This window comes from Plectropomus leopardus, chromosome 16 (genome assembly GCF_008729295.1).
Source record: "Plectropomus leopardus isolate mb chromosome 16, YSFRI_Pleo_2.0, whole genome shotgun sequence".
NCBI lineage: Eukaryota > Metazoa > Chordata > Actinopteri > Perciformes > Serranidae > Plectropomus > Plectropomus leopardus.
The window spans coordinates 18,829,729-18,856,316 of record NC_056478.1 but is presented as its reverse complement, the minus strand read 5'-3'; the positions used below and the strand labels follow the sequence as shown (position 1 = coordinate 18,856,316).

The 26,588-nt window shown below is 38.8% G+C and overlaps 1 protein-coding gene across 1 annotated transcript in view; it reads right to left on the bottom strand.

The window, feature by feature from the left end:
• lama2 (laminin, alpha 2) overlaps positions 1-26,588 on the bottom strand; it is a 198,697-nt gene that overhangs the window by 71,185 nt on the left and 100,924 nt on the right. Inside the window, exons 25-35 of the mRNA XM_042503943.1 lie at positions 26,397-26,528; positions 25,800-25,904; positions 20,725-20,868; positions 13,967-14,143; positions 13,016-13,201; positions 12,585-12,703; positions 12,150-12,267; positions 10,406-10,558; positions 4,303-4,427; positions 2,993-3,079; positions 1,677-1,870 (exon numbers count right to left, since the gene is read on the bottom strand). Coding sequence (XP_042359877.1) covers positions 1,677-1,870; positions 2,993-3,079; positions 4,303-4,427; positions 10,406-10,558; positions 12,150-12,267; positions 12,585-12,703; positions 13,016-13,201; positions 13,967-14,143; positions 20,725-20,868; positions 25,800-25,904; positions 26,397-26,528 — 1,540 coding nt within the window. The remainder of the gene's footprint in view (positions 1-1,676; positions 1,871-2,992; positions 3,080-4,302; positions 4,428-10,405; positions 10,559-12,149; positions 12,268-12,584; positions 12,704-13,015; positions 13,202-13,966; positions 14,144-20,724; positions 20,869-25,799; positions 25,905-26,396; positions 26,529-26,588) is intronic.

Here is a 26,588-nt window from a genome sequence, read left to right as displayed (position 1 = left end):
ATCACAACTCTAGAAGCTAGAAGACCAAAGTAAACCCCAGTGAGTGTCAAAGATTATTTTATGCAGTTTAGTACATGCATGCTTCACACTGGAAATTCAAGGACATGCACAACAGACAAGTGCAACTATACACACCTGTGCCTGCATCCATTAGACAATGATGAACAGTTTAATCTTTCTATCTAGGTAATAATTTTCTGTAGGTAGGACAACTCAAGAACTTTGTTTTCTGCAGGTTTCATCATTATTTTTAGCTTCCATCTATGTGTTTATTTTGCTTCAAGTTACTTTGCATGACACCTGTGAGTCCAGTGTGAGTGTATCGTGGTTGTGCCAAAGACAACATGTTACAGTAAACTCAGTATTGATTTAACTGATCAATTTTTTCATACACTGCATCTTGGTTGAATTTAAACCTAGGTTTAATATCTCACTGGGCTCCAAAAATTAAATCAAATTAAACTAAATATATAAAAATCATGGGTGGACACATCATCTGCAAACAACTGATAGTTATAGTTCGTCTTTTTGTTTTTGAGCAGGTATTTTTCCTGAGGTCATGATACTTCCTGTGTGTTTCAGCCTGAAAGATATAATTGAATTTTGAATGTACACTTTCATGTAGATGAAGGCAACATTCAATAATGCAACCCATGACATCAAATATTAAAATTTAGCTGCATTTCTATGCAAATTATGTTACATGGAAGATGTGGGAAATATCAGCATTTCCCTCTTTCAAGAATGCCGACTCCCAAACTGTTTGTTTGTGTCTGATAGGACGGGAGAAAGGGCAGAGCAGAGGCAAAACGTAGAGCCGCAATCACTCTTCAACAAGTGAACAGCGGTGTGATCGCTCCACTCTGTGGAAGCCATCAGGACTTGTGATTATAGTCTGGATGTGGAGGCGACCAGTTTGGTGTCAGGGTGCACTGCAGCACTCGCACTGCCAATTTATGAACACACGCTTTGTGTCTGAACACATAAAGACCTGAGCAAGCAATTTCCTTTCTGACCTGACAGCAGCAATTTCACATCAGCCTCTGTCTCACAACCTATTCTGCTGTATTCTCTTACCTCAAGACATGCTAATGGCACCGAATTGGCCCTGCCATTATGGTCATATTAAGTTTAAATTAGCTCCAAATTACATTGAAATTATTTTCTAAATGACTTGTATCTGACTTCTGCCACGATCCCCTGTCTCCCATGGCAACCAGAGAAAAGGGCTTTGACTTCTCATTTGCATTTCATTGCCAAAATAAAGCAAAAATCACAACACCAGGTGACACTGCTGGGAGGTGGGCCACGAGAGAAAAGACGATAGAAGAAAACAGAAGAGAATGGATGCCTGTGGGTTTCATTAAATCTAAAGACACTTTTAAATTTACCATATGTGCTCTTTTTACTATGATCTAGTAAGATCTGGTGTCCTTATTTGGAGAGAGGCCTCTGATGGTTTTTGCTTCTATTCATTTTCTATTTTCATTCCTGCCACTAAGATTCATGTTCTCATAATCAAATCAAATCAGCAACTGATGGCTCTTTGTTTCATAACTATAATTTAAGCACTTAATATTTCAACTAGACCACACCCCGAATGAAGAAATGGCAAAAAAAAGGAAATACAAGAAGCACCACAACAGATTTAATAAAAAGCTGTGTGTTAGTCTTACAGATGATCCCAGCTGGTCCACACACATGCCTGCCCATGCACTGGTCACACGTCTGTCCCGACGCCCCGACCCTGCAACGGCATTGGCCCGTGACAGGGTCACATGGTCCAGGCAGCGCCCCCCACAAGGAACACTTACACTCCTCGCAGCGGCCGCCTGGCATCCGCGGGTTACCATGGTAACCAGTAGCACACCTGGACAAGTTGGATCATGGAAAGAAAGTTGAGTTAATTGCTATGTAATTAGAAGTTTTCGTGACTTTTAAAGTCCAAGATTCAGTGGTGTTTAGTATCATCTAGTGGTGAGGATTGCAGATGGTTACCAGCTGAAACTCAAACAGAATTCCTTCAGTGTTTATTTTTCAGGAGGTTTTCATCGAGAGCCTAATTATCCACAGAGGCCTCTTCCTCTCCAAATCAAACCGACCAGGTGATTAAAACTAGTAAAAACACTGAATAAAGCAGGTTCATGTTAAAAATCAGTGTTTCTCCAAAGCTGCTGAGCACATCAGAGACAAGTCACTAGCCTAGCTACTGCTTTTGAAGAGCAAACTCAAGACCTACCTTTTTAGTTTTGCTTTTAATTGAACTTCAACTATTTATTTATTTATACAGTCTGTTTTATTGTTTAACTGGATGGTATATTGTTTTATTATCTTTAACATTTTTATCTATTATTATTGGTGCTATTAGCTTTCATTTACCTTTTATCTATTATTTAGAGTATTTAATTTTTTAATTTATTTTTATCTTTTATCTTTTTATCTATAGGTTTAATACTGCCAATGGTGTTTCCTCATTTATGGTAGCATTTCCTTAGTTCCCTGGTTTTAATGAGTACTCTTATTTTAGTTCTTTAATTAACTGCAAAGTCTTGCTTTTTTACCCATGTGGCTGTGTACATGTGAGTGTGTGTGTTTGTGTTTGTGTGTATTGTTTTTCTTAGGATGGCAAATGCATGACCTGCCTTCTCTCCTTCTGATGAGCTGATACTTGTCTTCATTAGTTGGATTGATTAGGTTAAGAGGAGTGAAACTGGTAAGGTTATGAATATCAGAGTAAGCCAATCACAGGCAGAGTAAGACAAAGTGATGCCTTCGTCATGTAACCCAGATGTTTAGATATAGCACACTACTTGCGTCAGCAGGTTTGAAAAAACTCCAAAAAGTACTCCTACTGCCACTTGTCAGTGACTGACTATGACCATATCACTTCAGCATTTGAATTATTCCATGTCCCACATTAAAATTTAATGATCACTAAGCTCATCTTGTTTTCAATAATTATAGGTAGATTATGATTTTCTGTGTGTCTCACCTCTCACAGTATTTGCCCTCGTATCCCTCAGGACAGGCGGTACATCGGTAGTCATCATATCCCTCCGTTACACAAGTTGGACTGAAACTATCACAGAAAAAGACTTTAGAATACTTCAGGTCAATATATAATATATATTACAATATGTTTACAGTCAACATAGAGAAAATAACAGATATGTATACATGAATTTGTTTTAGAGCATGTTTACAGGTATCCCTATGGTACTTGGTGTACTGGAGGGTGTACTTAAAATTTGATTTTAAAGTCGACGTAAAGCAAAAATAAATGTGTGTAATGAGTTTGTCATGCCACAGAAAAATGTTTTATTGACCCCTAGCCTAATTTAAATGATGAAAAATCACCAAGCTTATAAAATTAGGTTTCAATATGGTGAAAAAAAAGAGCAGTATCCCCTGCACTGAGACGCTGGGGGCGTGTCTGCTGAAGGTGCTAAAAAAGAAGATTGAGCTGTGGTTAAAAAACAAACTTTCATTAGCACAGTAACATCTCCCCAAGCTAAAGAACAAGCTGCTGCACAGCTTCAAGTTAACGTTTGCAACATATCTTTTATATAGTAGGGAAGGGGTTATGTAAAGTGTAGCGCCAGTGTGTCATTGAACCATGATTTCAGACCCACCGAAATATCCTGGACAGAAGTGGTGACAAACACTTTAACGGTCCAACTCAACAATTCTGTACTGCACAGTTACTGCTTTCTAACATGTATAATGGGTTTAGAAAGAAATCACTGATTTGCTTTGCCTGGACTTTATTGTTGACTTAAAAAATATTAGTCATATAAAATTCCTAAAACAATTCTACTATAATAGGTTTAAAAATATATACAGATGCAAATACAATAAACCACATTTTATAAATAATATTCCTATTTCAGTTTAATCATCACCTGCCATAAACTGTCAGCTGTCACAACAAACATAGTCATGTTACATTTGTTCACTGTGACCAGTAAGCCAGTTTCACTTCTGAGTGGCAGAAAAAAATCAAAGAATATGAATTTGTTGTTGAATTACAGCATTAATACAGCTGAAAACACTAAAAAAGGAGTAAAAAAAGAAAGCGAAAACAGAACCAAAAAAATAATTTATAAGAATCAGGAAGAATATGTTTTAATGGGATTTACCTAATAGTATTGTGTCTCTTTTTATGGGCTTTCTTTTCTACTTAAAAATGTTTTTTGCCGGTCAGGGTCAGATACGTTGCTGATAACATATTTCAGAGGAGGTACACTCTTGAAAATGAGTACTGCTGTTATACAGAATGACAAACAAACACAGAAAGTTTACTTGTTCTCCGGGTTGCTGAGAGGACATGCGCAGGGTTTACAGTCGTCACGGAAACCTCGGACCACACCGTAGAATCCTGGGGCGCAGCGCTCACACCGATCCCCCTCTGTGTTGTCTTGACAGTTCTATACACACAAACACACATGAAATTAATGTTATATTTGTGAAGGCGCTACATCATTCATTTTCTAGCCAAACCACACTCTCACCCTCATGTGTAGGTGGTTATATTTCCCATCATCCTCCAGCAAGCATGACTTCTTGGTGTGTGTGTGTGTGTGTGTTCGGTTTTAAAAGCAGAGTGTGTGAGCAAAATGTGGGCAGCTGTAACACAATTACAAAACTCCTCCTGCGTATTCAGAAAGCTTTTCATCTTTAAAAAAAAAGCAAACTAATTTTCAAATTAAATTAACAGTAGTTAAGCTACTCTTGTATCTGCATGTTGTATTTGAATATTGCCAGTGGCGCAATGAAAACGAGACGCCAGATTTGTTTGAGTAATAAAAAAAAAGATTGGAGGAAATTAGTATCACTCTTAAGCTGTGTACAATCCCTTGTATGTGTCTGCTCGTCTCAAGTTGACAATGAGTAATTGAAAAGACGACAGACGGGGTCACCCATCATCCCCTCCTTGATTACTGACAAAGTAGTGTTGGGCAGGCTTGTTTTTTGGTGAGTGAGATAATTATCCTGGCACCACTGGTTGATTTACACCGAGACTAGATGACGGGTATAAAAAATAGTGGCATACTGATATTATTACCCACTGTCAGTTCACTCCACAATTTTGTATAATAGTAGCACTTTTGATTACTGGCGTGATTTGCTATAAGGTGGCAAACTGAGACGCTTATTGAAATGTTTGACAACAGGTTGACAGAAAGGTCGTTGCAGTTTAAATCTCTTTTAAATCAGGAGCTGCCTGTCCCCTTTTTCTACTGAGACAAATAGATGAAGACAAACATCAGATGACTTTTATTTTCCAGGAAAATAAAGTTGATTGAGCAGTCGCCGTCTTTACATGCATACAGATTCACACATCCAGATTGTCACTAGGAAGTACCCAGTGTGATCGCAGCTGCTTCTGCAGCGCTGAGCATCTCTACCGAAGCAGCAGGGAAGTCATTACTCATTTCTTTTCACCACCTACAGTTTCTGAGCCATTCTCGGGGCCTCCACACACACAGAAACGGGACTATTTCTGATAGGAAATGTAGCCGTCCACACATAGTAATAAATGTTTTTTGGGCCCAGTCCCACTCCTGCATGATGAGGTACTGTGAGACTGTGCACAGCAGCGGCCGGCTAGCTGTTAGCTGACAGGTGCGATCTCGCACGTCAAAAAGTTTAATAAGCCTCACTCCTCAAGAGCGGGCCATTGAAAATATTCATTTACTTTGCAGGATTTCACTCACCTGTTGTTATGAGGATAGCCACAAGGGTACAATGACACACGCACTATTATAAATATATCCAAAATATTTTCATATCCAGAAATGTTTGTGTTTATTTTCGGCTCATTTTTGGCTTTGCTTATTATACGGCCCAACACACACACACACACACACACACACACACACACACACACACTACACAAACAATACCTTTTCAGTGTGTTCATTTAAATAAACAGTACATTTCCACCGCATACACAAAACAACACAACAGTTCACAGACTCACAAACACACACTGTGCAATCAATTCTGCAACTACGCACAATGTAAACTTGCAAAAATATATTACATACTGTACACAAACACGCCTCACTCTCCTCTTCATCTCCCCAGGGTTCAGTTTTACGTGTTTCGCCTTGTTTGTCGAAAGCGCAAACTTCAATCAGTGCAACAGGAAGTTGCCTTCTAACGAGGCAAGTCATTTCCATTAACTTCCTGTGTTCCTCGTTACCACTAATTACCACAGAAACAAACTCGTTTAGCATTTTCAATTTAGCCCGCTCGGTTAGAAAAATGCTAATGACGCCGTTATGGAGAGCGAGATGGAAATGGGCGAGGGAAAAATGTCTGGGGGGCAGAGAGAGACAGAAATCAAACACAAAAGAAGAGGAGGGTGGGGGGGGGGGGTGTGCAGTAAGGAATTGGCAAAACTAAAGAAATTAAAGAGAGGTGAGAAAGGGAGGGGGTGTAGAGGGAGATTGGGGCAAAGAAAAATGAGACAACTGAAGGTAAAAGACGGAGAAAATGGCAGGGTGATGAAAGGAGACAAAGGATGAGTAAATACATAATTGAGGATGAGAGGGAAGAGAATTTAGTGCATGAGAATTGGGCAGATTAAAATAAACAAGAAAATTAGAGGAGAGAGGAGTAGAAGGAGAATGATAGAAAGAAGTAGAAGCAGGGAGAGCAGATAAAAGACTGAAGAGGTAACAGAAAAGGAGAAATAAAAACAATAAAAATAATTAGAAAGCACACAATGGTGGAGAGAAAACTTCCATATTGGAGCACAACACACTCAGAGACTCAACTCTCAATTACAGCTAACATTTGTCTCTTTAGGAACTAAGTTTAAATCGATACCTTGAAACACAGTCATATTCCTTTAGGAATAAGATTTGATTCAAGCTGTTTACATTATGTTGTTTTCAAACTACGTTGCTGAAGCACTCGTTGACAAAGCTACTTTGTCACAGGCTTGTGTATGTCTGCTATTTGTAACAAAGCATCCTACCTGAACGCCATTTAATGTTTGCATTTAGTTAAAAAGTATAGTTATGCATTTCATGTCTGTACCCCATTTTAACATCACATTTCAAAGCCCCATTGCCTCCCTGTTTGCTCTGCAATACCATAGACTGTATATAAATATGGACAAAATGACAGCTCCCCAATAGTGAAGTTTAAACATCTAGATCACCCCCTGGTGTCTGGCTGCAGTGTAGGTCATAAAGCCCGCCCATCCGTCCATATAAGTGAATGGGACATGAAAAAAAAAAAAAAACCTAAAAAAAAAAATTAAAACCTCAAGGTACACGCCAAATAAACTTTCCACAAAGATGGAGTGATGAGCAATGATTGACAGCTCTATGAGCTAATCAGTGTGCTCACTGCTCGCTATTGATTGGATGGGTGTTTTGGCAGGAACTCCCCCATCGTGGAGATTGCTACTGCACAGAGTCTGCCTCTGAACACAACGAGAGATGGCAATGGCCTTATCCTGGATATTTGGGCTTCATAGCTGCTCGCCCACTACAAGTCAGGCCATGATCAAACACAGGGAGAAAATGCAAAGTTAATGTTTAGCTAGTTATGATGTGTTAGGTTGAAAGGGAGGCAGTGAAGGTTTGGTGAAGACTTTTGCCCATATACTGACATTGTAAAACAGACATCTGTAAATCAGTGGATACATTTCTTTTTTACCATCACAACCCCTGTGAAATTACTTGTTTCACCATAACCATTTGATCCATTTGGTCCAATAACATTTCAAAAGTCTCGAGGAGCCACAAGATGAGGCTTAATGAATTTAACCCTATTAATTTTACCAGACAGCTAAAGTTAGTCACTCATCCAGTACAATCTTTACTGTGCTTGCTCTATGGGCCCAATGATGAGAAAGAACCAGGTAGTTTTAAACAAGGACATCAAACTTTTTGGCTTCATGTGCCACTGAGTAACTTTAATAGTAATTAAGGGGGGCCCGTCTCCACTGCATATCCAGTTTTCTTTAAACATCCATGCTTTCAGCCTGTTGCTGTGTTGCTCGAACACAGTATATATTATGACTGACCTAATTCTTTGGATTTTTAGGAGAATAAAATGTTCCATTAAGCTGGTGGCAGTAACATGGTTACATTCCAAATTAAATTAATCAGAGTGAAGCTCAAGGAGAGAAACATTTTACATAATTGCCGATCCTTTTAGTTGTCGTGTTTATATGCTCTTCAGTCAGTAATCAGACAGTCATACTCTGTCACAACCAAACACCACATCCAGCACTCCACCTCCAGCGAGCTTTTGATGAAAAAATTGAGCTCTATTGGACACTTGGTGGTATTATTTGTTGACAACTCCCTTTTCCAAAAAAGCAAAGTTGTAATAGTGTAACAATTATTTAATGATAGAGTGTGAGCCCCTTGCGCTACCGGCAAAGAAAAAGATATCAATTTTCTGAAAAGGCTCCATGAGGACGCAGCTGCCAGCATCTTTCAGAGTTTGTGTACAAGTGCTTATAACTATTCATTTGACTGGTTATTCAGTGCAGTCCTGCTCTAACCACATGAAGCCACATAATTAAATGGGTCCTCTTCAGCTGTCCAACAGGAGTCTCAGTTGATGGATTTTTTCTACCAGTTTTCACTGTGGCTACAATGATGTCAAAACAGTGACAATCTGCCAGGGTTTTTACAGATCAAATGTGATGATATGTGGACAGCATGTGACCAACTGCTTCCTGAGGCCAATTTCTTCAGTTGGGGACTCCCTACAAAACTGACCAGATTGTGAAAAGGCTGGAAGTAATTAAGGCTACATTCAGACTGCAGGCAAATCAGATTTGTTTCTAAGCTCAGATCTTTAAAACAGACTGTCCATGCTGTTATTTGGAAGTGATCAGATCAGATTTGTGTATCTAGACAGCACCCACCATTCTGCATGAGTTGCTGTAGTAACAACATAGGCATCAGTAACTACGTAGTTACGCTGATGACATGGCTTTCTTACACAGAAACATGGGAAATGGGGGTCCATCATTTTGCCCTCCAAGAAATCAAGTCAAGTTATGACTTGTTGTGATAAGTTCCTTCCACCTTGTGCAATGATACCAACAATTTTTTTAGGGTCTGTCCACGGACTGTTGTTCTCCATGTTGTCCTCTTTCGTGCTCTGCTAGTAGCACCGTGGATTCTGCTAAGCACTTCCATCACTCTGCATTTAATGTCCTCATTGTGTGTCACATTGTGACTGATGTAAAAGACACTTTGAAACCTGATTTGAGTTGCCAGAACATTTGGACTGAGACAAATCTGAAAAAAAATATTTAGAATCACATTTTAAACAAATTCCCAATGTGGTTTGGAACCGATTAGCCACTTTTCATGTTTCATGTTGGCTCTCCTGACTTTCTATAATCAATTCCAAAAAGCGGATTTGGGCTAGGAATCTGAACAAGGCCTAACAGCTAACATCTAGTATGTGCAGATTTACCTTACAAGGCACAGGAAGAAGGAGCTTATTATGTGTTTATTTAATTCCTTTGCGCTAAATTGTATTTTCTCAAAGTGCAGCACCGAAAAATGGTATTATCTTTTAAACATCTGATGTCCATTTTAATACTTTCACTTTCAATAGCTTATATTTAATACAATACTCAGGTGGTGCCGAAAAATAACTAATAATACTGTAACATAATTTTAAATGTATAATACCTAGCTTTCATTTGAAATAATTTTCAAAATCTTCTAATTTCTTGCAGTTTGCAGAGCATTTCTTGCTTGCCTGTCTGAGGGCTGCACAAAAAAAGTAATGTAAAAGGGTTAATGTGGTAGTGAGATTGCAAAGATATTTTATGTTACGTGTGTGCTTTTTCAGTGTGTCCCTTAATAATGTGCTATAAACAACGCAAAGAAAGATCCGCACTTTGAAATGCTCTTCCTTAGACTAGTCTGAAACTGAGCACTCTTTGAGAAAACACTGAAAAATAAAAGCAGCTTATTTCTGAACAGTTAGAAAGTCAACAACTTTATACTGTCATGGCTAGTACGTGCTGATCAGTGACGGTGCTCATCTGAAAGTCACTGTTGAATACATTTTATATTAAACTGTGTGGGGTCAGATTTATTTGCCTTAATGTGCTCTAATTGTATGTCTTCTGATAAGATTGTCTTTTCTCCTGTTTCTAAAAGTAAGGATGTAGCTTTGGGTCAGATCCAGAGGAGAGGAAATTACACAAAATATGAATGAGCCCAGGGTCGTTAATTATTGCAGGGCTAATTACAGGACCTGACATTCCCCCCCAACACACACTTTAGTCTCTCTCTAACCTCGCTGTCCTCTCCAGAAGCTACCTGGCATATGGCTGTATGACGGTCTCCAGCGACAGAACACACACACACACACACCACACACACACACACACACAACCATTTACCTGGCATATGGATGTCTCAGGGTCACAGGTGGAAGAGTGCCCACTGCATTGGCACTGAACACAGCTGCCCATGCCGACAGCGGTTGGAACTCTGGACGCTGGAGCAGATGCCAAAGAACCAGCACGAAGACGGTAGAAACCTGCAGCGCACTCCTGCACACAGAGAGACACAGACAGAGACAGAAAGATAATGAGAGTGATATATTAATTTTTTTTAAGCAGAAAAACAGAAATACAAGATTGAGTTTTGATAACATGTGTTCCAACAGTAATCATGCAGCATGCCTGATATTTGAATACACACACACACACACACACACACGGACCCACATAATTATCCTTAATTGTTATTTCTCAAGGCAACTGTTGACCACTCTCTCTTGCACACACATACACACAATTAAGAGTTATTCCCTTCAGTAACTTTTGATCGCACTCATGCACACACCCGCACACACCCTCACACACCCGCTCAGCTCAGCACACACACACACAAACATGCATACAAACACACATACAGACATGCAAGGTAACTCTCTCTCCCTCTCTCTCCTGTTCAGTAATAATTAATGGAGTCCATTTAAAGAGCCATCTGTTCCCTCTGCTAGCACTAAACGCCCGTTTAAAAATACTTTATTAACAACGACGGCAGCTACAAATAGAATGGCCATCTGTCAGCCAAGACCTCTACGACTTGAACATTTCAAGTTTAGCTACCGCTTGCTATTTGGCTTCCATTTGGCAGTTTTTCAACAGTATCTGTAGCTTCTAAATTATGTACACAGCTAATTTTTTTGCCCTGGCATTATACATGTCTGCTTCCCTGCACTCCAAGTAGCAAACGACAATGTGAAACAGAGGTTGAAAAATATAGTTAAAAGTTTGCTGGCAACTCATGTGTTCCTTTGAGATTAACACAATAATACCTAAATGGCTCTCAGGCGCCACCATCCAGTGGAATTGCCCAAAACTGTTGCCTCCGTGTATCATAAGCTGCCTCTACAAAATCCTCATTAAAGTAAAGATTCAGTCACTGCTATATGCTTTCTGTGGCTTAAGAGAAGGAGCTGGACGCAGCTGAAAGTCAATTGCTTTGACAAAATCAAAACTGAGTGGAGGAGACGCTCAGTGAGGCTTAATCCGAGCTAAGCAATGCAAAAAATAAAAAATAAAATTATTTTTTAAAAAGTCTGAAAGACGTTGCAGAGGCTTAAAACTCCAAACGAAATGTAAATTGGAAACTCGTGAGATACAATTGAAAGCTGAGTCTGTGACCTCCATGTTTACACTGCGAAGGCAGCACACAAAAAGCATTCATTCCTCTGAGCGCTGAGAGAGAGAGAGAGCCCTGTAATTAATGTTTGTAGTGGTAGATAGTTTTGCACTCGTGTCAATATAGATGCTTTCTCTTTTCCTCTTTTGTAATATTTCCACTACTGAGTACTTCTGTATGTTCCTTCTGTAATGTCTTTGATATTTTAAATGTTCTACCCTTTTTACCCTTTTTTGTAGTGAGCTTTTTGCTGTTACGTTGACGTCATTTTATCACACAAATTATTACAAATGCTGTAAGACTTAAGACTCGGGAGTCACAAGGGCTAAGATGGAAAAATATTCCCTAAAGTCTTTATCATATGCCATTTTAGGCAATGTAATGAGGTTTTATGATATGAGGACATAATTATGGCCTGCACCTGTGCGCAGTCTTGTGTCTGTTCTTGCATGTGTTGAGGTGAGCTCTCACCTCACAAGAAAGTCCAGAGTATCCGATCGGACAATCGCACTTTTCAATCTGATGTGCCCTCTCACTCTCTCTGGTCGGTCTGCCTTCCTCAGCCACAGTTAGACTGATTTCTGAAATACTGAAGAAGAGAAAAGTACATCAATCAAATCCAATTATACAACATTGCAATAAGATTACAACTGTTTTTGTGTGTGTTTCTAAAAGCACTGGTTTGTTGTTTGTTGTCAAAAAGGATAAACGTGTGTATAAGTTAACTATACAACAAGGAATTAATAGGACCTTGACATACAAATAAAAAACTGATTATCCTTTATTCAGCTGTCCAATGTCCTGCTTAATAACAGACCACACTGTGTGCAGGTGCATGCCACTGCGTGTGTGTGTTTGTGTGTGTGTGTGTGTGTGTGTGTGTGTGTGTGTGTGTGTGTGTTTTACCGGCTGTGTCTCATCAAGTTGCCGTGTGATGCCTTAATTAGGATGTAGTCCACATAGAACAAAATATCCATGAAGTCCTCTCGAGTCATAGACCTGCCATCTGCGTATTTCCACTCATGCTGCACACGCACACACACACACACACACACGCACACGCACACACAGACACACACACAAACACACACACACATACAGATAAGCAAGCACTCAACACATTGACAAATCAATTTTACCCCTGCAGTCTATTACCAATGCAATAGACCCTGTTTGTATTGACTGACAGAGCTTGCCAAAAATAAGTACAATCAATATTGCGTTTGGGTCTATTATTTTTTAAGATGGTATTTAATATATGAAGTTATTTCTAACTCAGATATTTCTTCCATTATTTTTTTTTCAATATTCCACTCTCATTCAAAACTATACTCCACCTCTGTCATGTCGATCTCGTGGCGGGTGAGCTGACCGATCTGGAGTCCCGGTATGTGGCGTGTCATCACAATGTTGTGATTAGGGCCGCCCTTAATGATGACCTGAGGCTCATATGAGGAGGGGCCGGTTTCATCTCGGGCTTCGTAGTACACTGCATATTTCAGCTGCCCACCATACGCTGTGATCTGAAGAAAGACACAAGGAACTGATCAAAGATATTAATGACTGTTATGATTTTACAGTTTTCGCCATTCTGTTTAAGTCTTTGATTTGAAATAAAATGTTTCTCTAGGGGAAGCACAATGTTGTATATCTGTTGCCATCCAATGTACCAATATGCCAACATTTTGGCTGATGCAAATATATGCACAGATTTTTTTTCAGCCTTATAAAGAGAACATTAAGTCTCTCCACAAGTTGAAGTAACAGTCGTTCCTACTTTTATTATGATGGCCTACTGGCAGATGCAAGCACAAAATATGAAATGGTGCTTTTAAAAATGCACAAATTCAATGGGCAACAAAATAAACATGCCATATGTATTGTATGCAACAATTTCAAACAAAACTGTCAAATTCTTTCCATTTCAACAGGCTTAGATGATGCTCTCCCTGAGACAACCCTGAAAATAGTCACAAGTACACTTTTAAACTGTTTTGACTAATTGGAATTGTATAATTAAAGAATCATTGTTTCAGCCACTCATAATGGCAGAAAGGCTCATTTTGGGCTGATGTGGATTTTTCATTTTAAATCCTTTATTTGTTGAGACCAATGGTGTGCCAATATTATCGTGCATTCCTAGTTTCTATCTATTATTCTATTTTGATTGTCTGTAAAAACTGTTAAAAATGGTGTTTTCTCATCATCTAAAACTGAAGTGGCAGACAAGTCATTAAAAACAAACATATATGTTACAAAAAAAACACAAACACAGTGAGCTTTCCTACCATAGAGCCTCTGAACTGCTCGGGCAGTTTCCAGTAGTAGGGTTCAGAGAGAGTGGAGGTGACCAGCTCTGTGTGAGCGAGGATCTCAGGGTGCTGGAAGCTCACTCCTCTCCTCGTCTCCACAGTGTTGGATTTATCCACCAGGGGGAGCACCGTCTGCTCAGGCTTCAGCGTCAACTACAACACACAACAATGATGACAGTATTTATGTGATGCTGTGTGGATCCTTGTTGAAATGAATACTTCTCATTTAAGAGATAATTATGACTCCCTGGAACCTGCTCATACTGTATATCTCGCTGCTTATCAAACTGATCTGGGCGTACACAACTTACTCTATGTCTTTAGCATATGGATGGATTCGTAGGACTTGCTGTACTATGTAGGCACTATGATTAATTCAAATGGTGTTAACAGTATATGCAGGATTTTCCCAGAAAACAATATATAGACTGATAGAAAAGTATTCTCTCTCAATCCCTTTACATGTATTTAACACTTCATACTTGTTTTGCTGTGTTTGGGATGTCTGTGGGCACATAACTCAGGTGAGGTCATAACTTTATACAAAAGTAGCGACCAGGTCTCAGACCATAAGCATAATGCATCCAAGAGGAAGCTACTTAAATTTCAGACACAGCTCAAAAAAAGACAAATGACAGTGAAATGGACCTACATTTGTATAGCGACTCAAAGTCACATTCACCCATTCACACCGCCAACCTTCCGATTAGTGGCCGACCCACTCTACCACCTGAGCCACAGCCGCCAAAAACTTACAAAAAGTAACAGACAATTCCTACATGATATACCTTTAAATGGCTATCAATACTGGATGTTCGGGCCTTGGTAACATGAAATGTGAAAAATTCTTTTTAAACTAGCAGTGCAGGGTTGGGGATTATGTAAAGAACTCAGATTTTGTTGACTGTGGTGAAGGGGGCTCTTTTAAACTCAGTCTTATATCTCCATGTAGTATTTGACACAAACTGAGCCAGATACAGCATTTGCATATATATGGGTGGGCAGAGTGGCGTAAAAATAAATTAAACCACATAAGTTTTATTGCGCACCATATCACAGAACTGTAAATCAAGTGTACAAGAGTCCAGTGGTTATGTGTGCAGTGTCAGTGTTTTTCTTCCCTCTGTTAGCCACCTTAATCCCTCCCCTCCTAATCAGGATGACTCAAATAATGCTTCCCCACCATTCAATAACTTTGGCAGACATTATTTTCAAATGGTTTATGTCTGAGATTCCTATCTTTTTAAAGAAAATTTCAGTATCTTTGGTTTTTTTCCTTGATATCTTGTTTCATCTGTGAGCAAAGAAGACTGTGGAATATCCTCACTAATGAGGATAGATCTATGCAGCTTTAAAGGACGACCAAATGAAGGCAACATTTATGCAAACATTTGATTGTAACATGATTGGATGCGTTCGACAAAATACTGCCAGGCTGTGTGTTTGCAAAACATTCTGTAGCAACCCTTTTTTTGTAAAAGTGTCAGATGAATATGAACTGGTAGGCCTTGTTATTTAATAGACAACAATCTTTACTCCTCAGCTGAATCTGACGGCATTTAGTAGGAATCCTGTTGCTGGAGTCACAGTACTTCTTGTGTAACCAAACACCTTCACTCCCTCGGCTTTAGCCAAGTTACAAATGAACTATTTAATGTATAGTTATGCATTGTATGGACCCCCACAAACATGCAACATTTTAAATATTAATAAACAAAATCATCTTTTCCTGTATTTTGCACACTAGAGTCAGTGCAGTAAAAAGTCACTTTCCTGCTGTAAATGTGTTGGTGATGGTCATCTTTCAATAAGAACAAGACCCAGTATTTTCTAATAGTGGTATTGTTAATAATCACCACGTCTGCAATTCTTCGTGCTGATTGTGTTGTGACTTCTCTTGCCAAATAATCTTTCTTTTCTGAATATAATTTGAAACAAATCTTGTCATTCTGTCAGTAATAACTCAAATATGATTGACATGCCAGAGAGCAAGAGACAGTCTGGAGAAAATGTAGCCCTTTCTTTCTCTCCATCTCTCACTTTATGTGTTGATATTTCAATATGATTTGTATAATATCCGAGTTTATTATTGACCGTGGCTTGTGGTCGAGTAGACTAATTTAAAAGTAGATTCATCTGCTGGAGACGGGATCTCTCTCCCTCTCTCTGTTGCTGTAGTCCTGCAGGGCTAACAGCAGAATTGCTGAAGTCATTGGAAGATATAAAGAGCTGCATAGAAACCAGCTGCAACCTCTGTACTGACAACTGTGTGGGAGATGAGTGCCATGTTTTGTTTCAATGTGAGAATGTAAGTTTTATGAACAACAGAGAAAGGTATTTGCCAAAGTATTACTTAAAGTGCCCATCTATCTATAGCCAAGAGTTATCTTTTTTTGAAGAATGTCCGTCCTTTGTAAAGTAACATTAGTTGTACTTTTGCCACGCAATGTGCTGGTGTTCTGTTATTTTTGTATGTCATGTTTGTGCTCCATACCATGTGATATGATCTTGAGCAAAATAAATAAATAAAATTAAATGATATGCTGATATTGTTAGAATAATATCTGACACATTATAAAACACTGCTTATTGGTTGAGTGAAAGTATTAAGTTTCTATACTGCAGTTTGAACCGGGGTTTACACTACAGTTTTTGACAGCCAATACAGCCGTTAATATTGCAGCCATATAAGACTATATAGGAGGATGGGGACTCGATGCACCAGGCTTCATCAAAAAACACCAGGCTCACAATTCATCATCTGGCTTGCCCTGGTCAGCATATTTACAGTCTGATCCACAAGGAGACCAGCAGCGTGTTGAAGGTCTTCCTGGAGAACATAATCTGTACCAGGTACACCAACAGGACACGGTGAATGCCATGGATATGGGTTCTATGGAAAGATGCTTGTGCAAAATGTTGTAACTGCATGCACATTAAATAACAAAGTGCATATCTGGGGACTGATAGAAAGTAAGAAATATAACTATGTAAAAATAAAAATAGGGTTAACAGTTATTTATTTACAGATATTAGTATCCATTTTGCTACTTTAAGCCTTTGTTTTTAAAGCTTCCTTTATTTCTTAGGTCAGCTGCAATAATAGTTAGAGAGGGCTGCAGTTTGGGGCAAAACCACTCTGTACTTGAGGAGGAGCACTTTATTGAAGACATTTTCTTTTTTCCTCACCTTATCAGTTCTTTCATCTTATCTGAGCTCTTTTACTTAAAAATATTAGTGCAGATCTTTTGAGCAGTATTTAACGACCAGTCGTCCAATCACACACAGAGTTCTCCCATCAGAGATAAATATAAAAAAAAGGTTGTGTGTGTATGGCAGAATCTGTGTGTGTGTGTGTGTCCCTCTCCCCTAACCTCTGTGTAATCCCCTGTTGTGTGAGTTTTTGTGTGTGTTTGTGCATGTGAAGGCATGTGTACTGTGTTTGTATAGTGTATGTGTATGGTGTCAAGATATGGTGAGAGTGAGAGTGTGTGTGTGTGTGTGTGTATGTGTGTGTGTGTCCCACTCCACTCAGTGTAATCTCACGATTCAGTGGTTCAGAGAAAATCTCCCTCTTTCCAATAAACTCTCCATTTTTTCTGTCTTTCTCTCTCTGTCCAGCTCTCGCTCTCACTCTCTCTCTCTGTCAACAATAAATGAAGTGAATGTTTGTCGTTCAAATGAAGCCTCTTGCCACACTCCATCAGAAAACTCTGCGGTTACCACGGAAACGGCAGTTTATCCCCAATGGCAACCATTTCTGAGATGAGGAGCCTTTATTAAAAACAGACTGCCACTCAACAATCAATTGCTAACTTGCTGACTGACTGTCTGATGGCATCTGCAACGTTTATGTACCGCTGTTTTTGACTTACAGGTGGTGCCGCAATGCTCAGCCTAATGTTTGTATTTTGATGTAAAGAAGCCAACCGATACATAAGCAAGTCTACCGAAGATGAACCCAACTATTTCCAACAAATTTTATCTAGTGACATGCTTCAATATCCAATTGATGGATTGGCACACACTTTTGTACATATGGTTGTGGTTCCTGAACATGTAGCCTGGTGATTTTTGGATCTCCTCACTTTTCCTCCAGCGCCACTATGAGATTGACATTGTTGGTTTTATGTGAAATGTCTCAACAACTACTGGATGCATGCCGTGGCGTTTGGTACAGACATTAATATCACCTCAAGACGAGCTGTGATAGCTTTTTAAACTTTCTGATGTCCTGATAATTTCAGCTAACACTATTTCTTTAAAACTTTAGCTTTACTTTTGGTTAAGTGAAAAACAGCAAATGACGAGAGAGAAAAATTAAGCCATCAGGAGGACAAGCTCATCAAATGGGCTCTTGTAATGTACAGCTACAGGTGATGTCCATATTCTTCTAAGAGCCCTGTTTTGTTTTTTTTTGTTTTTTGGCCAATAAATTGTTTACATTTTGGCAAATGCTTAAATGGGATGGACATCTGAGAAATAATTATATCTTTGGCAAGTCTAAGTCTCACTGAAAGATTTCAAATGTTTTTCATGTCTGTTTTATGATTTGACTGAGTTGTGACTCAAAAGGCAGAGACATGGTCCAGGCAAGTATGCAAACACAGACACTTTGAGCGATGCCAGACTGATTTCACATGCCGCTCAGTTTTAACAGTGAAAACTGTAATGCAGCACAAACATAAGCTGCAGTTAGAGCATTGCCTCTAGGATGCACATTAGCATCAAACAAGAGAGAGCTGATCCCCTCTGTTGAAGTTTGCTTTCGCTCAGAGCAACCACAACTGACCAGTTTGCCAAAGCTCAAGCTGAGTATCTGCATTTTTTATGACACATCTTCACCTCTTCATTTAGACAAACATCCCATTGTCTTTATTTGCTATTTTTCTTCTTTCTGTGCAGAACGTACATCAGTGCATGTCTCCCCACAGACGCCATGTTTGTTTACTACTGTGGCAAATGAAAACACACTTTATATTGGTCGCTTGAGGTCTGATGTTTTTTACCTCCATCGGCACGTACAGCGACAGCACACATTGAGAACGTTTAGCGGGTCATGTGTTTAAGCCAGCAAGGTCAAGCATTGTCATTTGATTTTGCATTTGCATGGATCAAGTTTCTGCCCTAAGAAGGAGTGCAACTTTTGACTCAAATACATCTCACAAGTCTCCTTCTGCACGTTCCCTCTAAGGCCGGAGATACACTTGCTCTGCATCCAACTACCGGATGTGTGGGATGCAGATAACAGACATGGCAACACTTGATGAGGTTACTATCATGTTAATGCTGAGATTAAGGCAGAAAAGGCAACAGAGGCGACAACGTTGGTGGTTCATCAGCCCTCTAATTCAAGCCCGTTGGGACAATGGAGAGTACAAGTCTTTTGTGCTGCCAATGCGAGAGGCTGATAATGAAACGCACCACCACTACTTTTGTTAGCGAGCTACGGTTCTACACTGTCCCAGATGTTTATATACATACTGCATTTCGAGTTCACGTCGGGTTAATTTTTGAGGATGTGCACAGCATATGCAAATACATACGCCTACGTGTAGTTAACAGCAAGTTTATCTCTGGCCTAACACTTGGGACACACATGAGGAGGCTGCTGAAAATTCCCCCTGAAACCACAGTATGTAGAAAATATCACAAATGTAGCCAATACAATTCCCCATTTAAATGATTTAAACATGTTCAGTTGCAGCATTAAGTTGTGACTGTGCAAAAGAAATTACAGAAAGAGCCACTATTCCCAACCTCAGCACACCTATCTAATCCATGTAAACAACACACACCTTCTCTATATTTTTCATATTTGTAACCTCACTGCAAAAAACTACCAAGCATCACTGATCCTCTACTGGATGGAAATCAAGTAAAATGAGATCTATTAACTTTAAATGTTTGAGCTAGCCTCTAATTATCCATAGATAATGATTAATGAAGAACATGAAGCTGACAACACTGGCATAATGCAGAGTCAGTTGTAGGCAGCCAGCTGTCAAATGTGTTGTCTCAGCAAGGAAGCTGGCACAGATAGTGTGTGCAACGAGGAAAGCTTACAGGCAACTCTTGGTTAGATCCACAGATAACACATCAGAGGTGAAAGAGACCCAAACATTGTTATGCACTCCATATTATCAACAGGATGTAAGACAATATGAAACAATATTTCATTCATTGTTTCGTTAATTAACACATTTAATGGAACATTTTTTATTTGTGGAGTCAAAATAAAGGTACAAAATAGAGTTGTTTTGCAGCACTCTCTCACTCGCAGTCTAAAATCTCAACACAACACTGAACTGTTGCAGAATTACTTTGCACCAACACAATACAGTGCATTTAGGTGGTTCATAGCCACAGAGGAAGGCTAATAAACCAAATTAAAATCAAGTTTTAAAAGGTTCTGTTAATCTTAATCCACCAACTGTATGTTCATATTTTACTTCAAATACATAAGTAACATTTTTAATATTGGATACAAATGTATTCAGTTATTAAATGAAATAATGGCATGTAACTAAATCATCCCTGCAGAGTAGTATGGCCATGAAGACAAACAATTTCACACACTTTGGCCAACAACTGTAAAATGTACAAATGTTACATGAATATATATCATATATGAAAATATGAATGAACTAACAGTAAAAGTGGCAGAACAGTAAGATGCTGCCTAGGCTCACTTGATGAAAGCTAAAAGTGTCAGAGGAGAAAGGTCCACTCACCCACATCCTGATGAGTCCTTGTGCCTCTGTGCAGGAGTGTGTCAGTCCGTAACAGTAACAGTTGCTGCAGCCGAGCGGGTTTCGTACCGACAACCCAAACGTGTCTGGTTTACACCGGTCGCAGTTGTCTCCTTCCACGTTTGCCTTAATTAACAAACACAGTCAAACACACACAGGTGAGGAACATTTTGCATTATTTGAATAACAGATCCAGTTTCAGTAGACAGCATGTGGTGGAAAGGGAAGTCCTGTGACGACATGGAAACCAGTGAAATCCACTCAGATAAGTGACCCCAAAATTCTTCAGTAGCTCCAGTCATGTGGACAAATTATGTTCATTATTTCTCTAACCCGCAGTGTCATTATTGAAAGTGCTTTTAAAGTTTTGACACCTTCATCTTGGTGTGAGCCACAGAGTCACATTAAACTGGATTAATTTATAAGCATGGGAAATTATAAAACAGGATTAAGGGCTATTTGACCACTGAATAGACATGTCCGGTTACTGAATGCTGCCACCTTGTTGCTCAATGTAAATTACAGTTTGTTTCAAGTCTGTTGCTTGTTGGTTTTTATGGTGTTTATCTTAACTTTTTGGCTGTTTGTTTTAGGTTGTTTGTTCTTTTATGTGAAACTGTTTGTGCTGCTGTCTTGGCCAGAAGTCTCTTGTAAAAGACATTTTGAATCTCAATGGGAACATTCCTAGTAGAATAAAGGTTACATCAAAAATAAAACTAGAATTACTGCCTCTTAGTTGTATGCTTCTGTGAACCAGTCACGTTGCATTGACGGCTTACATCCATGTCTGTGAAAACATGGAAACTTCACACATATCTTCCCCTCAGCACCATAGAAGATCTATACAACCAGCACAGTTTCAAAGTGGACACCCAATATTAGTGTCACCAATTCAGTATCTGACCAAATGTTTCGCCTTCTGTTCCTGACATATGATGTTGAGTAATGGCCAGAAAAGTGTTTTAACAAAGCACTATGAAGTCACACTGAAGTTCACTGTCAAGATCACTTCATCATTATATCCTATTAGATATTGTGTGACATTCTGTCAAAATTAGTGTATAAATTCTTGAGTTATGGCCAAAAACATGCTTTGTGAGGCCACATTGACCTTGACTTTAGACTTTTGGCCACCAGTTCTAATCAGTTTATTCTTGAGTCCAAGTGGAAGTTTATGCCAAATTTGAAGAAATCCCCGCAAGGAGTTCCCAGCATATCACTTGCACATGAATGAGAAGGATGGAGAGACAACTCCAAAACATAATGCCTCTTGCAACTGCTATCACTGATACGAAGGCATAATGAACAAAATATAAAATTTTTGGGAAACTTGATAATTTTTGAACAATCTATATACAATAATAAACTATACTGATACTTTTTGAATTCAACAAGAACATATCCATTCTGCTTGAAGTCAGTGAGCTCCTGAACCTTTTTGGATTTAATATCTTGCATCGGGACATTTCAGTAGGACATAGAACGAGTCAAAGTCCTCTAATTGAAAAAGAGTCTCTCTAACCTTGAGTTCACTTTAGCTGTTTACAGCCATCTAAACATTAACGTCATTGTGATTTTATCCATGCTATAATAATTGGTCACTATTTTGAGTGCATCACGTATGTTACAATACACCCATCTTATGCTACACAGAAAATGCATTTTTGGTTGGATGCATTGAGGTAGAGATAAATATATCTCACTGCACTGAACTGTTTACAATTTGTGTAAATAAGCTGAGAGCTGACTGGTCTAAAATAGGATTGTGGACAGGTCTGTATATTAAGCCTTCTCTCTGCTAAGAAGAGGCTCACAGTGCTGTCAACAAAACGTCATCCAATTAATGTTGAGTTCTGTCAAAAAGTCCTGCAGGTTAGTGAGTAAGGACCAAGAACAACAGAGGAATGTGAAGGTACAGTGAAAGATCCTAAAACATCAACTTTGGTGCTCGACATTATTAGAGTTTGTTTTGTCAGAGGAGGGTAATTATATTAAAACTAGCAACTAATGATCATCAGTTTATTATATCAAATATTTTTCAATGAATTGAATTTTTTTCGTGTAGTTTAATAAGTCTCATGAAATACTGAAAAAAACTGCCCAGCACCTCAGGCTCACATACATAAGACTAGTGACTCTTTAAAATCTTATTTTATCAACCCACAGTCCAAAGTCCAGAGTTATTTAATTTCCAATCATGTAAAACAGAGAGAGTCAGAAAATCTCCACATTTGAAATGCTGGATTTAGTTCATTTTGAGGATTTTTGCATTATTATTTACATTTTTTCAGAAATTACAATCATTATGTCTATCAACATTATAGCATAAGCTATTACAATCAATTGCTGCCATCTTTATGTGGCTTTTTAAATATTGGAGATGTCCAATGATACCTAAGGAAATGCAGTTACATACATTCACATTTCTCCATAGATAGAGAGGTGAAGACAGACAGACAGACAGACAGACAGACAGACAGACAGATAACCACCATAACAAGTAACCGACAGCAGAAATAACTGATGAACAGAGAGACAGATGACAGATCGAATGACTGTTTGAGTGTCAGGACGTCACCCTCCTACCTGTTCAGAGTGAAGATGACACCCAGTGATCTGATGCCTCATTACAGGTCATAAATCAGGTGTGTGAGTGTGAGTGTGAGTGCATGTGTGTGTGTGTTTAAAAATTTTGTTTTAGCATTTGTTGCTGTCTATGTGGGATAATGTGATCAGCAAGTGACAGCAGAGATGAAAGGTGTCGACACTCCAGGTGCACCGTATATTGAATATGTGCATGTTTTCTTGTGTGTGTGTGTGTGTGTGTGTGTGTGTGTGTGTGTGTGCGTGTATGTGAGAGGGAGAGAGAGAGCTGTGACAGAAAGCTGTATTGATGAGAGGTGTGCATGTGAGACATATGATCAATTTGTCAGAATGAGGATGAGAGGTGTATAATATATGCTGTATATGTGCAAATACATAGGTGAGCATGTGTGTGTGTGCACGGGCATCTATAATTTTCAGTATACAAATTAAATAGGGATTTATAGTTTTTGTGTGTTAGTATGTGTGCGTGCACATCTGCGCATCATGACTGTCACAAACGAATTAGTGGAGAGGAGATGACAGTCCATCCACACACACTTTCTTATTTCTTGACAATAAAGAAGGGAAAAAAAATAAATCTAAAAATGTGTGCATCTAAGAATCTATATAACTGTGCCAGCAGTTGGAAGACGTCACAAAGAAATGCTTGTCTTACTCATTTGGGTGACATTTACTAAAATGACACACATGTATCATAAAACGCAAAAGGCTCTCAACAAATACAGATAAAGAAAGGAAAAATCTGCAATGACATTTCAAATCTAAACATCATCTCCTGGTGAGATTCAAAACCATCAATGGTATATGTTTTCTCATTTTCTAACACTTTCATTTACTTAGACTTAAGGATCTGAAGAGTAAAAGTTGCTCTGCAGATGGTCACTGGATGGGTAAACTGAGCTTTACCGACTGTGTCTCACAAGCTTTGTTTTAATTATGAGATTTACAGTAAATCTGGAAAACATCCACAGACAATAAGTCTGTGTATGCTTAGCCCATTAGGAGTGGAGGGTTCATATAATGACGTGACGATTTAATCAAGCTGTTGGAAAATTTCAGTATTTTTAAACCTGGACCCTATGCTTTCATGTTTCTGTGTCTGAGTGACCTATAGAGACAACAATCTTTTAAACGGGTCCATTATTGAGAGAGGCCACTGGAGCAGCAGCAGCAGTGAAACAGGCGATGTAATCCCTATGGGTAAGTGTTTACCATCAATTTACGTCCACTTTTTTTTCCCGACTGACAGACTCAGATTGTTATTGGAAGTGTCTGACAACATTATGGAAAGAATCCCAAAAGAGAAATTTAAGGTCTGTTTGTTAGTCTCACTCAATAAGAAGTCTCGATCAGAAATGTCACAGACTGAACCGTATTATTGAAATCAGTTGAAGCTTCAGCCATGAAAACCAAGCTTCAATAAGCTACTCTAAGCTACGCTTTCTGTACTCCAACACAACAAACCCGGTACACCTCTTTCTGACGTTTCCACCGTTTTTTTTTCCTGCAACAAGCCCTCTCTTATGAGATTTCAGAACGAACTTCTCTTTGAGTGACACTTTTGTCACAATAATAAACTGGCAAAAAAGTAAAAAAAAAAAAAAACACAACCATTTCATTTCTCTGTAGGCTCCTCTCCAAAATGTTGTCAGACACTTCTAATAACAATCGGAGCCTGTCAGTGGCAAAAACAAACACTTTTAGTGGACATAAATTGACAGTGCACAATTGCCCATAGGCACCACCAAAATTAGACACAAAAACTTGGGAAAATGTGGTCCAGGTTGACAAAATACAGAACTTTTCTAAAAGTAATGCGTGATTCTACAACTGCATGGTTTTACTTTGGGGGGCAGTTTTGAGGGTGATTTTTACATAAATTTTAAAAAGCTTTCAGCACAGCTGCCTTGTTTTTCTACTTGGCAACAAAGACAAGTGACAGTTTATTTAATCACTTGTAAGAGCGGCTAAAGTCGAAGGAGAAACCTGTCATTAATGTATTGTTTGACCTAAATAAAATGACACTTGCTTTAAGAAAATTCTGACAGTTTTTCCAGACAACAAATTAAAATTGTGGGTTGGCATAGAAAAACTAAAACAGACTTGTTCACTTTAAGACTTTAAAAATCCATTTAGCTTTATTGTTAAGTTTGAAACGACAATGAATTTGAAACATGTATTCATATAAATTTTACATGACTAATCTTGATGAAGCATCAAAGCTCATCATGATTGGTGTTGTTTCTTCTATGTGACACTCAAGTGGTCTACAATGTTTCAATCAGTTTAATAACTATGCACATTCTTGCTTGTTCAATGTTTTCTTTGTAAATAAAGCTTTAACAACCACTGAGCAATGCATTGACAGAAAAGTGAAAAATGGAGACCACAATTCCTCTTTAGCATCGTGTGGAAAGACCAAGTGTCTATTGTGAATGTGTATGCCATACCTTGCAGCTGCACTTTCCTGTTCGATCGGCGCAGGCACACACTCCTCTCTCCTGGTCGCAGGTCTGGCTGTCCGATCCTGCGATGCTACACTTGCACTGGGTGCACTGTGGGAAACGCGGATGCAGACAAACGCCAAGCTTCTGTTATCAACAATATAACAGGCTGAGAGAGAAGCTACCAGAGTGTGTCCTAGCTTTATGCTTCACCAAGCCATTAAACTTCACTCCAAAATGAAAATTTTGCATTATCTTCTCACTCCCATGTCAGTGGACACTTAAGTTCAGACACACACCAAAGACAGAGTTGTAAGCTACTGAGCTCCAAAAAGTTTTCAAAAATGACCTGAAAAAAATGACAATGAAATTTCTTTGAACACTCAATAAAAGTTCTTTTAATTCTAATTCTGTTATTCATGAAAAACTATTCAAAATTTCCCTACCTTGATTCAGCTACTCTTTTTTATGCATCCAATAAAGGCATTATTATGTCTATGAAAACCTCTCTCCTTTGTCTTCATATCGCAATAATGTAATAACAGCATGCTTTGTGATACTAAGAGCAATATTTGCTGTATTAATATCTTTCGGATCATTCACCTGAGGAAAGTCTCTGAATCCAATTTGACATTCATTGCACTTCTCTCCTCTGAAGGAGTCGCGACACATGCAGCAGCCTGTGTTGACATTACACTGCTGGGTCACTGAGCCAATCACGCTGCAGCCGCACGCCTACACACACAAACACAAAGATGAAGACAGAGATTATTACTGTTATTGTTATTAGTCTTA